General features: G+C 55.2%; 1 protein-coding gene across 3 annotated transcripts; it reads right to left on the bottom strand.

The window, feature by feature from the left end:
* Window positions 1-2,029: 2,029 nt before the first annotated feature.
* On the bottom strand, window positions 2,030-13,845 carry CLN3 (CLN3 lysosomal/endosomal transmembrane protein, battenin). Of its 3 annotated transcripts, XM_059154277.1 has the most exons (18): window positions 13,356-13,830; window positions 13,127-13,250; window positions 12,494-12,699; window positions 12,203-12,307; window positions 11,962-12,040; window positions 10,639-10,735; window positions 9,257-9,328; window positions 8,823-8,902; window positions 8,596-8,681; window positions 8,017-8,089; window positions 7,791-7,934; window positions 6,871-6,983; window positions 5,513-5,559; window positions 5,362-5,430; window positions 5,211-5,266; window positions 4,988-5,081; window positions 2,522-2,662; window positions 2,030-2,407 (listed from the first exon to the last, which is right to left on the bottom strand). In XM_059154277.1, the coding sequence occupies exons 4-18, from the start codon at window positions 12,246-12,248 to the stop codon at window positions 2,288-2,290; spliced, it is 1,317 nt and encodes a 438-aa protein (XP_059010260.1). In that variant the 5' UTR covers window positions 12,249-12,307; window positions 12,494-12,699; window positions 13,127-13,250; window positions 13,356-13,830; the 3' UTR covers window positions 2,030-2,287. The 3 variants fall into 3 exon arrangements, with proteins under 3 accessions (XP_059010260.1, XP_059010258.1, XP_059010259.1); XM_059154275.1 differs by having other exon boundaries at window positions 11,962-12,307; window positions 13,356-13,845; XM_059154276.1 differs by lacking the exon at window positions 13,127-13,250 and having other exon boundaries at window positions 11,962-12,307; window positions 13,356-13,845.
* Between the last annotated feature and the right edge of the window lie 22 nt (window positions 13,846-13,867).

Genomic DNA, 13,867 nt, shown 5'->3' with positions numbered 1-13,867 from the left:
AAGTTTGAGAACCATTGGCATGACGCAGTATAAAAAGAAAGGCAGGATTCCAGCCATAGCGTGGACAAAGCTGACATCTACTGGGGGCTGACCACGCCTACCCAAGGGCTCATGTAGTCTTCACAACCACCTTGTGACCTGTGGGTACTACTGTTACCTCCATTTGACCGACCAGCAAACTGAGGTGCAGAGAAGTGAAGATAATTGCCTGAGATCCTGAATTCATGAATGGCAGAGCTGGGACCTGAAGGCAGGCTTCTCTGCCTGCAAAGCCCACGCCATTAACCACCATGTCAGCATTTCCCTGAATGTGGGCTACAAACATCACTGGCAGGGATGGGCTGGAATAGGATAGTCTCAGAGCATACATGGATGCTCACTTGGAGCTCCACAGGTTATGTACTGATGTCCCCCAACTTACGAAAGGGTTATGTCCTGATAAATCCATCGTAAGCTGAAACTATCTTTTTTTTTAAAAAAAAATTTATTTATTTATTTATTTGACAGAGAGAGATCACAGGTAGGCAGAGAGGCAGGCAGAGAGAGAGAGGAGGAAGCAGGCTCCCTGCCAAGCAGAGAGCCCGATGCGGGACTCGATCCCAGGACCCTGAGATCATGACCTGAGCCGAAGGCAGCGGCTTAACCCACTGAGCCACCCAGGCGCCCCCCAAGTTGAAACTATCTTAAGTCGAAAATGCATGTAATACTTCTAACCTACCGAACATCATTGCTTAGCCTAGCTTACCTTCAGTGTGCTCAGAACACTTAACATTCACCTGCGGTTGGGCAAAGTCAGAGATTTATTTTACAATAAATAAATCTTACAATAGAGTCTATTTTACAAGACTGTGGAGTATCTCGTGTAACTGACTGAATACTGAACCGATCGTGGCACACGTGTAGGGCTAGGGAAGGGTTGTGTGTCCCTTGTTGACTCGCGCGCTGGCAGGGCTTGCTGGCACCTGTGGTCGGCTGCCCCTGCCTAGCGTCACAAGTGAGGATGGCACCTGTCGCCGACCGGGAAAAGATCAAAATTCAAAACTCGAAGTACAGCTTCTGCTCCATAGGTCCTTGTTTTCACACCACGGTAAAGTTGAAAAATCTAAGTCAAACCATCGTAAGCCAGGGACTGTCTGTGTTTATTTTAATGCTTCATAGGAAAAAAATATGTAACTAGCATTTCAAACCCATTATTCCAAGGGTCCCTTAAAAGATTTATATTCAAAGTTGTTCAATGAGAGGCACCTGGGTGGCTCAGTCTGTTAGACATCTGCCTTCAGCTCTGGTCACGATCCCGGGGTCCTGGGATCAAGCCTGGCCTCCGGCTCCCTGCTCAGCGGGGAGTCTGCTTCTCCCTCTCCCTTGGCTGCTCCTCCTGCTTGTGCTCTCTGTCAAATAAATAAGATCTTTTAAAAAATAAAATAAAATCTTAAAAAAGAAGGGGCATCTGGGTGGCTCAGTGGGTTAAAGCCTCTGCCTTCGGCTCAGGTCATGGTCCCAGGGTCCTGGGATCGAGCCCCACATCAGGCTCTCTGCTCGGCAGCGAGCCTGCTTCCCCCTACCCCAACTCTGCCTGCCTCTCTGCCTACTTGTGATCTCTGTCAAAGAAATAAAATATTTTTTAAAAAATCTTTAAAAAAGAGGGAAGGTATTAAACTCCACTTCCTACCTTGAAATACATTATGAAAATCAGAGACTCATTTGGATGAAGTGTTACGTGTCATAAAGTAACTGTAGCAGAATGCTCCCCGCAGCCCCCAGGGGTGCACACACCTGTGCTTATTGTAGGAATTCTCTCAACCTCTGTGTTTGCAAACTTACATGTTGGAGGAAAATAAATGCAGACTGCATCACACAGTGAATGAATGAAATAAATGAATGAGTGAATGAATAAGTAAAGCCTCAAAGACCAGGTAGAAATCTGCTGAAATGCTTTCTTTATACTCTCCTGCATATATTTCAAAGTGGGTTTGTATTACTCATATAACAAAAGAACATTTTGTTTCCAAGCAGAAAAATGGCACAGGGGTCAATTAATAAAATAGGCATTTATTCTGAGGATGTAACGCCACGAAGGAAGTCCCCAAGGCCAGCCTGGGAGAGGGCGAACACTGCCGGCTCGCTCAAAGGAGAACAGGACCGCCGCGTGTGTCTGCACCCCAGCCGCTCAGGCAAGCCTGGGGCAGGGCTCATGGGTGAGCTCTGGGCTGTGCGCCTGCGGTCTGACTCGGCCGCCGGTCAGCGCAGGCCCAGATTAGTGTGTCCCGTGTCCTGAGAAGCCGGAGTGTCAAGGCAGGTTACAAAGGAAGTCGTGCAGGGGCAGGGCCAGGAGCCCCGACAGGGAGATTCCGAAAGTGTCAGAGATACAGGCAGCCGCCATGGCAAATTCCCGGTGCTCGTCACTCGTCTGCGGAGGGCAGAAGCAGGGGTGAGGCTCCGGTCCTAGCTGCCCCAGCCCAGGCCTTCCCCAGAGAGGCTCACCCCCAGCCACCCCCGCAACCCTCCCCCGGCCCATGCTGACCTCCAGGGCAATCTGGTGGAAGGTGTTCACGTAGGCGGCACCTCCGAGAAGCCCCTCATACAGAACGACCAGGAAGACGAGGTAGATGCTGGGCAGGAAGCTCAGCCACACGTCCACCAGCAGGAAGGCCAGGTTGAGGCACTGCAGAGCCAGGTGGCAGGGAGGGCTGAAACTGGGACCAGAGGCTGCTGGTCCCATCCAGGGGCCCCGGTTCTGGGAGATGCTGAGGAGAGGGCTGGCAGACCCAGATGAAATCCCAGCACCCCACTGGCCTACCAGACCCTGGGATCTGGGGCAGGCCTTCTCCTGAGCCTGTCCTGGCACCCTAGATGCCACAGGTCACTCTCCCAACCGTGCCTTGGCTCAGGTCGTCCCTGGAACACCGTTCTCTTTCCCTCACGTGGGATCTCCTGGTTCCCACTGCTCCCGGCTCAGCTTGGAGCAGGACCCCTCCCGCTCCTGGGCGCTCACGCCTCCTCCCAAGGGTTCCCTGAAGAGAGAGGCCCGCCCCTCCCCCGCTATTTTACCAGACTGAGACTATGGGTGTCGACGAGCAGTTCTCGACTGGGAGTAATTTTTGCCACTCAGGGGACACTTGGCAATGGCTAAACATGTTCCTGGCTGTCGTGAGTGGGGAGGGAGTGGGTGGAGGCCGCGGGTGGAGGCCGCGGACACCGCTCAGCTCTGTGGTGCACGGGACAGCCCCGCAACAAAGAACGATCCAACCCCCAATGTCAACAGCACCGAGGTTGAGAAACTCTGGCTACGGCGTTCTCGCGTCTCTAAGGAGGACTCTCTGACCCCACCCAAGGGAGTCGGTCTCCCCTCTGGGGCCCAGTCCTCTACAGGACCCCAGGGTCCCAGGCCTGAGCCGTGGCGGCGCACATATCTGACTGCACACACAGGTCACTGGGAATCACGTGACCCACACAGGCCTTGCCCTCGAAGGTTCTAGTTCATTACGTCTGAGGTGAGCTCAGAGATCTGCCTTTAAAAGAACACATCCCCGGGGTGCCTGGGTGGCTCAGTGGGTTGAGGCCTCTGCCTTCAGCTCGGGTCGTGGTCTTGGGGTCCTGGGATCGAGCCCCGCATCAGGCTCTCTGCTCGGCGAGGAGCTTGCTTCCCCCTCTATCTCTGCCTGCTGCTCTGCCTACTTGTGGTCTCTCTCTGCATCAGAAAAATTTAAAAAATCTTAAAAAAAAAAAAAAAAGAACACATCCCAGCAATGCTCATGTGACTGGCGACACCCCGCTAATGCATCTGTCTGTAGCACGTGGCCAGGCGCTTTCTGTAATGAAATTCAATGATTCTAAGTCTCTCATTCTATGGAAAATCCTAAGCTATGCATTTCAGTGGCATCTAATGAAGAACCTCCGAGTTCAGAATTGTTGACATGATTCGGGGCCTTCGGGGTCCGAGGCCCTGGGCTGGCGTCCCCACTCAGACCAAGAGGGAGAAAGCTGACGGACAGCCACAGGGTCCTGCCGTAACTGTCAAGGGCAAACTATACTTGGTTTCAACTCTTTTATCCTAGAACTGGACTCAGTTTATTGAAAAGGGCTTTCCTGGGACGCCTGGGTGGCTCAGTTGGTTGGGCAGCTGCCTTCGGCTCAGGTCATGATCCCGGCGTCCTGGGATCGAGTCCCATATCGGGCTCCTTGCTCCGCAGGGAGCCTGCTTCTCCGTCTGACTCTGCCTTCCACTCTGTCTGCCTGGGCTTGCTCTCGCTCGCTCTCTCTGACAAATAAATAAAATCTTAAAAAAAAAAAAAAAAAAGAAAGAAAAGGGCTTTCCTGGACCAAAGGAAGGTTAATTTTGACAGTAACTTCCAGGGGCTATAGACTCGTGACCTTGAAGGCTGGTTCTGTGAAGCTACTTTGGTTGGACCATGGGCCAGAACGGTGTGTGTTCGCTCAACACTGTGCTACTTCCACTACACGGAGTTAACTTTGCTCACCAGCCTTGTGGTAAATGACCTGTTGGCTGTGACACTGTTGATTTTGTTGTAACAAACCACCCAGAATAAAAGAACAGTACTATTTTTTTTTAAACCCACAGAAACACTATTTGAAAGCCTGTGTCTCTGCCCGAGGCTCGTGGAAATAAGAATTAAGTGCGTGCTTCCAGTGGATTAACACACTTCCCATCTCTGTGTGTCCAAACCACCCTGAGAAGTAGATGCTGGCTGTGGCGGGTTCACAGACGAGGCCATCTCGGCTCAGGCAGGTTCAGGGACCTGCCCGACATCACACAGCTACAGAGAACGGAAGCTGGGATTTGTGCCCCGGTTTTGCTGGGCTCCCAAGGCCACACGTTTTACACAGAGCCAGAGCCCTGCTGGCCTTCTGGTCCCTGCGCTCAGAACCTGACGGCGAGCAACACACTTCCTGGAGAAGTGGGAAGCAAGCCTGGGGTCTGGGAAGCTGGGAGCCAAGGTGGGAACGGAGCGAGGGCTGGGCTCGGTACCTGCAGCAGGGCCAGGACCCACGTGAAACGGATGTGACAGCAGCGGAGAGAGGAGCGGGAAACAAAGACGCCGGCCTGGTAGAGCATCTGGTACCTTCCATGCGGGCAGGGAGGAGGAAGCAGCCCCTCAGCAGCGTGGCCGAGGCCACCCCCAGGCCCTAGCCTCAAGGGCTCCCCTTCAGGCCCCCGCCCATCCGGCCACCTTCCCCCTCACCCTTCTTACCAGCGATACTGCTGAGCGTGACTCAGGGACGTGTTCCGGAAGAACAGGAGCTCAAACTGCAGCAAAGAGTGGGCAGGGCAGGTGGTCGGAGACCTGCGGGGCCCCGCCTCGACGGCTCCTTCCACCCGCACCCCCAGCAGCCCTCACTCACCAGCCCCTGATTGATGAAATACTCCGCGAAGTAAACCACCACCAGGGGGACGATGTAGGGCAGCAGGCCCTGCAAGAGGCAGCAGACGTTGAAGTAGGCGGCCGGCAGCGGGGCACCGGCCACAGGGGGCGCCAGAGCCACCCAGCCTTACCTTGAACACCGTCCACCTTTCCGGAAGGGAGAGGTTTGACCTGGATTCTGCAGGGAGGGAGGGGAGGCCGGTGAGTGGGGCACGCGGACTTGGCAGCAGGGTGGGGGGGCTGGCGGGAAGGGCCAGCCACTTCACACGCTCCGCGTGAATGCACTCAAATGCCACTGGACTGTACAACCAAAAATGGTTAAAGGGCACCTGCGTGGTTCAGTCCCTTGAGTGTCCGTCTGACTCTTGATTTCAACTCCGATCATGATCTCAGGGTCTTGAGATCGAGCCCCCATCGGGCTCTGCACTTAAGATTTTTTTTCTCCCTCTGCCCCCCAAAATGGTTAAATTGGTAAACTTTACCAGATTTAAAAAGGGGGGGGAATTAACAGGTGGGACGTCTCCATGGCTCTTGTACTGTCTGATAGCCATCCATCTCCAACCCACCCAGTTCACAGTGGCCCCTTCCTTCTGCTTCTCGAACATTCAAGCTCCTTCCCACCTCAGGATCTTAGCCCATGCTGTTCCCCTGGCCTATGACCTGACTCCTTGTCTCTCAAAATTCAGCCCAATGACCCCTCCTCCAAAAGGCCTTCACAGACCATGGTCTCTAGGGGGGGCCCTTCTCTATCCCCCCCGCCCAAGTTCCTAGCAGCAATCCCTGCTTTCTGTCTGGCCAGCACTTACCAAAACTTAAAAAATAACATCTTTCTGATTCAGCTACTTGTTTATGAATGGGCCCCCTTCCTCATCTGTCACCCGGTCCCTACAGGGCTCATCAATCAGCACATGGTGGGGCGCCTGGGTGGCTCCGTGGGTTAAAGCCTCTGCTTTCGGCTCAGGTCATGATCCCAGGGTCCTGGGATCGAGCCCTGCATGGGGCTCTCTGCTCCACAGGGAGCCTGCTTCCTCCTCTCTCTCTGCCTGCCTCTCTGCCTACTGTGATCTCTGTCAAATAAATAAATAAAATCTTTAAAAAAAAATCAGCACAAGGTAAGTACTCACTGAGCAGTTCTTTTTTCTTTTTTTAAAGATTTATTTATTTTTGAGAGAGAGAGAGAATGTGAGGGGGGGGTAAAGGGAGAGAGAGACTCTCAAGCAGACTCCACGCTCAGTGTGGAGCCCAAGGCGGGGCTCGATCCCTCAAACCTGAGAGGATGGGCTGAAATGCACTCTAGGACCAGACACTTAACCGACTGAGCCACTCCGGCGCCCAGCGTGTAGCTCTTTAGTAGACGAATGCGACTGGCTCTTCCCACAACCAGCACTGCTGTCCACCTGCCCTCCCGACCGCATCCGCCACAGAGAGGAAAGGCTACCGCCCCTCTGGGGACAGAGTGATGGCTCCGAGGGACTCCCGGGTCTCCTACCTGGCTTTGACTCCAGAGCCTCGCTGCCCATCAGAGGCTGCCGAGCAGAGGTCTCTGCCTCCTCTTCCCCTCCAGGATCCTGGGGCGCAGGAGGTGTGAGCAAACAGAAATAGCTAGAACCGGCGGGAGGAAGATGAGACGGAGGGCCCTCTGTCGGGCTGGAGGGGCCGCCCCTCCCAGGGGAGCCCCCCCCATTCCTCACTCCTTGTGAGCCCCACCCCATCCTGTGCCAGAAAGCTCCGGCTGCAGAAAGGTGCTTCCTTCCTTAGAGCTGAGATTTGTCTCCTTGTTTTTGCTGCCCGGGGGCCCGAATGCCACCCATTCCGCCTGCTGGCTCACACGGAGCAGGTCTGCTCTGTTTTCTTGTCATTGTTACTCTGATGATCATTCCGTGTTCATTCTGTGCTGGGCCCAAACTTCTCCCCTTTCAGTCTCTTCCAACAGAGACCGTGTCTACACTCGGCCGTGTCTAGACTCCTCTAATATACATTTTTTTTTTTTTTTGCTTATGATTTTCTTTGAAATTGATTCACTTTTTCTACACGGCCTCATCCCAAGCAATCATCGGTGAAATCACAGGTTTGACCAGCTAATTAACATTTTTTCCCAATAGGCTCAAAATCAGTAAAATAAAGTCCACCCCATCCTCCCCCGCCCCCCTGCCAGCCACTCATCTCGGGATCCACTCCATACTGGATGCCAGGTGCGCATCTCCCCCCAGGGAAGCAAGGAGTGCTGGAGAGGTGAGGCACCCTATCGCACCCTGTAGAGCCAACACGCAGCAGCTCCAGAACTCAAACCAGTCCTCTCCCAGGCCGGAACCCACATGCCCTCTTTACGAGGCTGCTGGGATCTGGAGATTGGGAGCCTGATCTAGTTCTCCCCTGGGCTCCCTCATCCGCCCAGCCCAGGCAGCCTACCTGGCCAGCAGCAAAGCAGGGACACCCAGCATGGACAGCAGGGTGTGCTGCGGGGAGAGGCCGGCCTGGGTGAGGCCCAGATAGGACAGCGCTCCCAGCAGCCCAGCTCCCCCAGTGCCGGAGGACCACCAGGAGATCACAGCCCTGAGAAGAAAGGGAGAGCTGAGGAAGGACCCAGGCCTGCACCCGGGGCTCCTCTCGCCCACTCCCAGCTCCTCCTGCTTACCTGGGGTAGAAGGCGGTGAGCGAGAGGAAGGTGACCTCCCCCAGGCCGGACGAGATACTAGCCAAGACCACACCTGGGGGGGGGGGGGGGACAAGCATGGCGATGGCCACACGTGGCCTCCGCCGTCCCCCCAATCCCCTGAGGGGTCCGGCCACAGCCTCCCCTGCGTCAGCTCAGATCCCTGGACAGGGGGGCTTCTGGGAGGAGAACTTACCCGCCCCCCCACATGCCTCTCACAGGGCATGGGACCCCCTCTCTACCCAGTTACTGACACCGGAGCAAGAACTCACCCTGGACGCCTCGGCCGCCCCTCCCTCCCCCCGTCATGGAGTCCTGGTGACTCTGCTCATCTCGAGCTCCGTGTACTACACCCCTTTCCTCCAGTCTCTGCACCCTGACCCCTGACCCCAACCACCCCCCCAAAATGACCTCGTCTCCCATCTCCTCCTCATGACAGGCCCAGCAGGCTTCTGAGGGTCACAAAAACAATCCCCTTCCTCTCCGAAGTTGGGGAGGGTACCCCACAATGCTGTTTCGGCTCCTCTGGGTTCCCCACCTGACACAAAACCTCACACTCACCACACAGGCTGGTCCCCACTGAATGTGAAAATGCAACCAGGAGGAAGCTTCCGGCAGCACAAATCCCACTGACGAGAACCCGGGGGCTGAGGGCCAGAGGTAGGGAGGGAAGAGGGGGGTCAACCTCTGCCTGCAGCGCCCTGACCCTCCCGCCACTGCCTGGGCCCTCACGGCCGCCCCGCTCTTGGGGTCCTGCCTGCCCTTTTGCCGGCCACCCCCTCTCAGACCTGTAGGGCAGCAGGTGCAGACCCAGGGGAGCCAGCAGTTTGATGACGAGGGTGGGGAGGATATCTGCCAGGAGCACTGCCTGGAACAGAAGAACGGAATGAGACCCCCGATGGTCCCAGGGACAAGCCTCCCAACCAAGTGACCAAGGGCAGACCGACACCTGCTACAGACACAGGCTCTGAGGTCAGATAGGTCTGGGTTCAAGTCCCAGCTCTGGGGCTCCTTAGCTTTGTGTCAAGAGCTTCAGTTCCCTTGTCTGAAAAATGGAGGCTGGTTACAGCGCTCAGCTCGTAGGACTGCTGGGGATTACATGAGCCGATGGACGCCACACACAGAAAAGGCTCAGCAAATGTCTTATTTATGATAATCATGACGGCCGCAGCAGGTGCTGAGGGAGGGGGCGGGGGGTGGGGAGGACCAGATGGGTACTCACCGCCGTGGAGACGGAGTTGCAGTCAAATCGAGAGGAGCTATTGTGGGGGGTGAGGGGTGGGTCCGGGTTCACCTGGCGACAGAGGAAGGTCTTTCACCCAGAGAGGCAAGACGTGACACAGAAAGGGCCTGGCTCCAGTGCCAGCTCAGCCCTGACTTGAGGGATGGCCTTGGGTCAACACTGGCCTTTTGGGACCTCAGTTTCTCTATGTGCACAATGGGGCCGGGGAAGCTTACCGCACAAAGCTCAAACTAAGGACCCGAAGCCCTAAGATGGCCCCGTACATGGGCTCTAGTTGGGTAACACACTCAGGAGCTTTCGTTTTTTAAAAATTGAGGCTTCCAAATTTGTACTGTCATTCTAGAACAAGGCACAGGTAGGCGAGTGAGCCGCATCCTCCCTAAGCACCTTATTTCCTCCGATCTAAATATATTTATAAGGACTTCTTCTAATGGAGGCCTGGGTGTGGTTGCCACACCGGTTTCGGGGAGCGGGCCTCTCTGTGCCCAGTCTGGAAATGCATCCCTCTCTCCGGAGAATGAGAAAGGAGGGTGGGCTTAAACCACACCCCCACGGGGACCCTTTCCTCTTCGCCCTACTCCCCTTAGGCCCCCAGGAGGACGTCCCGTTTTTTAAAGCCCTGGGACTCCGAGCCTGGTCTCATTTGTTTCCCTGCTGGGCTCATGTGTGGACCACCTGAGCACCCCTTGACCTGAGGACTTGAAGTAACTACCTTAGGCAGACGCGTGAATATGTAAATGCCAACGTTTTAAATAATTCTATGAAGTCTTTGTAGCTACTCAGCCAAGGGGGAAAATGGCTTTCCAGAAAAGCTGATCTTGGACCAAATTCCCTGCTGGACTTGAACTTGCAAGGTGGTGGCTGTAACCCTTTGGCACTTACACCCCCCCAGCCCCCACCCCCGCCTCCAGCTCATCATAGACAAAAGGTTCTTAACTAGAGGTGATTATACCCCCCAGGGAACATCTGGCAATGCCTGGAGACCTTCTCCTCTGAACTACTGAACAGGAGGTATGCTACTGGTAGAGGACAGGGGTGCTGTTAAGCACTGTACGATGCCCAGGAAAGCCCCACAACAAAGAATTCTCCAGCCTAAAATTAACAGCGCTGCGGTTAAGAAGCGCTTTCATAGACCATGGCCCCACCCAGCCCACCTTTGAGTTTATATACGTGGCACCAATCGATGCTTAAAAACCCTTCCTTGCTCTGTGGTCTGGGAAGCTGGAACTTCAGCCCTCTTGCCCCACCCCTGGGCCACCCCCATTCCGTTACTTTCTCAAAGGGGGTTCCTGCTCTAGGGGGAGTCCCCCATCTTCCCATAAGGACTAAATATGGTGGTGGCATTAGAGACGGTCACTTACATGGCTCTGGTTCCCAGATGCCCTCTGGTGGCTAAGGATGTCATGCGCAGCGCTGAGCATCACCACGTAGGAGAAGTTGTTACAAAGGCCCAGGAGCCTGGAGTGAGCAGGATAGGCTTTTTTTCCCCATCAGTTTTATTGAGATATAACTGACATATAAGAACAGATCTTAAACCTCCTTCCAGGCTTAATCCGCTCACAGTCCTAGCACCAAATCTCCCCTTCCTGTGGCCTTCCAACAGCTCGCCTGTTCTTCTCTCTCACCAGGCCCCATTTCCATTTCGGTGGTAGGGCTAGAAATCCAGGCTTTGGGATGACAGACTTGGGTTCACATCTCATCTCTCCCAGGAAGAGAAGAGAGTCATCAAAGATGACTCTCCCTCCAAGCTCCCATCATGGTGCAGTGCCTGGGGCGTTTCTCACGCACTGATCCATGCTCTCTGACGTGTTGTGGAACAGCAGAAAGACCCTGGAGCTTGAAGCCCAAAGGTCTGTGTTCAGGTTCCACACCTGCTGCTTCCTACCTGAGTGGCCTTGGGCTACCCACGTGTAAATGGGGACACAGGTTTTCCTTCTCACTACTTCACAGGGTGCTGTGGGGTTAAAGGATGATCCTACCAAAGCCCTTTATGACCCCTACAAGAAGGATCTTTTCTTGCTTATTCTCATTTCCCAGAGCTGCACTCAGTGATGGGAAAGGAACTGGGCCCAGTGCCAGAGATTTCATGGGCTCTTTTCACAAGCCCAGGAAGTGGTTCCGAAGCCTTTCTTCCCATTTTGCTGCTGTCGAGAAGAGAGGCTCAGAGAGGTGATGGGACTCTTTCGGAATCACACGTGAAGCCACGTCCAACCCAGTGCGCCACCTAAGCCCTCAAGGTTCAGGTTAGCACTAGAAGGGTTTCCCAAGGCTCAAAACTGGAATGATTTCAGGAGGTAGATGGACGGCCTTTTAAAAAAGTGTAGATGCATTTATTAAAACGTGCATTAGGAAAAACACTGGCTTCCTGTCCAGAGCAGTGATTTAAAGTTTTCTCCTAAAAAAATACATGTATTTACAAATTTAAAGTCTGAATTCCTTGGAGTGAAAACATGAAGTAGTCCCCCAGCCGACAGGAGGACCTGGTCCAAGCCTGAAGGTGGGAGGTAAGTGGAGTCCAGTGTTGGAAGTTTCCAAGCTGCCTTAGGGCAAACCAATGGCTTCGGTCAATATTTGTGAATTCAGCTCCTTTCTCACGGCTCAGCTCTTTCTTCCTTTTTCCTCCTGTTGCTCCCCAACTCTTCCCACCCCATTTTTACTTCTGCTGCAGTCCTCGGGCCACTCACCAGAAGCCCATCACGTTCCTCCAAAGGGCGCCCTGCCGGTCCAACAGAGGGGACCGAGGTTCCGGGGCCGTCTCCTCCCCTGGCAGGGCGAGAAGGAGAGAGCATGACCCCCACCCCACTCGCCGGTGCACGAGGGCCCCACGGGCGTCCTCCCTGGGGCCGAGCCAGCGCCCGAGCCCCGAGTCAGGTGGGTCGCGGGGCAGAGGCTGTCCGTCTCGGGAGCGCGGGCGGGAATACGCACCCTCGCAGTCCGAGAGGCGCCGCCGCGAGCCCGCGCGGCCTCCCATGGCTTCACGTTCCACGTCCGCGAGGGTCCAGGGCCGGCTGCAGCCCGGCGGCTGAGGGTCTGCGACACAGGACAAGGATCCACGCCCCACTGCAGGGCCCAGCTCCGGCTTCCCCGCTGCACCCGCGCGGGGCGACCCACCACGTTACCCCGGGGGCCCATCTCGCGCCCTCGCACACCCACTCGGCCCCACCCACGGGACGCTGCCCCGGCCCCCGTGAAGGCAGGGGCCTCCGCGGTCTGTACCTTTAAGAGCAGCGGCGAGTTCGGCGCGGAGGGGCCGCGGGTCGGCGGGTCACGTGACAGCGCCCGCGGGGCCCCTCATCACGTGCTTGGAGGTCACACCCCCCCGCAACTTCCGGGTGCGCTCTCTGTCTCTGCTTCGGGCTCTCCCAGCCTCGGGACCGGGGCCAGACAGAGGCCGGGAGAACCCCGGAACCGCTGCTCTAGCCCTGGAGCGGGTGGGATCAACGAGAGGAGCCGTAGCGTTAGAGCAGCGGGACGCGAGGGCTTGGCCTTCCTTGCCAGGACTAGGCATGGCGGCGAGCTGCTTCAGCTCCTTTCCCGGCCCTCCATTGCCAGAAATAAATATGGCCACCGGGCTACTCTAGTCCTGCTTCGGGGGATTCTGATTCCTCTCTGTCGCCCTTAGACGGCTTCAAGACCTGAAAATCAAGATAACTCTCGGGAGACTTTCTGTCTATTGGCAATATCCCAAGCATTAAAGAGATCCCTTTCCCCCAAATTATCCCAGAACCAAAGAATATCCCAGAAATATCGACCCCCTGGGGTTACACGTGAGAAAGCTAAAGAAGGAAAGTTGCTGGTAGTGATACAAGGTTAGACCTAAAGCTGGCGGGACAGTAGGAACTACAATACCAGAGGCAGACATGCTTGGCTCCGCAGGCTGCGGTGGGACTCCTGCCTGCATCAAGAATGCTTAGACCAGAGGATTCTAGGGCTTCTGATTCTGATTCCGATTCTGTGATCTCATCTGGTTTGTCTAGTTGGAAATTTGGAAAGTGGGGATCAGGCAGGGGATTGCGGGGAGAGGTGTAGATCAAAGTCGCTTCCTATAGTTCAAAATAAGAAGTGATTGTTCTCTTACCTTCCTCTAGGTGGTCAAGCAGCATCCTGAGTTTTCTTCATTGAGTCCTCCTGCTAATCTCTTCTATGGGCTTCCACCAGCTGGTGCTCACCTCTGCCAGCTCTTTCTCACCACCAAGTCCTCAGACTGCTATTTGAAATGTGCCCCCTTTGGTCTGCTTCCCAGGTTACTCAACCAGTGAAAAATGGGGTCCTACTACCCATGCGGGACCCTACAAACTCAGTAACATGTCACACATGGCCTCTGCCTTTGAGGAACTCACAGGAGCGTGGACGGTAGACACAAATAACCACAATACAAAGCTGGGCCAAGTTTTGTTTCACAAGAATGACTACAGATGAGGGAATGGGCACTGGAGCCACCAATCCAGCCCCTTCTTCCCCTTAAGGAAGCATTAATGACCCTAAAATGAGAAGCCAAAGCTCTTACCAGCCCCTCTGCACTCCCACTCCTTGTCCCTAGGCAAAACAGGAACCACAAACCCCAGCTTCCTCTCACAGAGTGGCTGTGGC

Source organism: Mustela lutreola, chromosome 17 (genome assembly GCF_030435805.1).
Source record: "Mustela lutreola isolate mMusLut2 chromosome 17, mMusLut2.pri, whole genome shotgun sequence".
Lineage (NCBI taxonomy): Eukaryota > Metazoa > Chordata > Mammalia > Carnivora > Mustelidae > Mustela > Mustela lutreola.
Note: the sequence above shows the minus strand (reverse complement) of the source record. Positions and strands in the feature narration are given on the sequence as shown.

Excerpts from the sequence above, each read along its gene's own strand:
- CLN3 (XM_059154275.1), bottom strand. The coding sequence starts at position 12,248 with ATGGGAGGCCGCGCGGGCTCGCGGCGGCGCCTCTCGGACTGCGAGGGT. Across the intron at positions 10,736-11,961 it reads AGGAACGTGATGGGCTTCTG|GCTCCTGGGCCTTTGTAACA; the intron begins GTGAGTGGCCCG and ends TGCTCACTCCAG. Across the intron at positions 5,560-6,870 it reads GGCTCTGGAGTCAAAGCCAG|AATCCAGGTCAAACCTCTCC; the intron begins GTAGGAGACCCG and ends CCCTCCCTGCAG.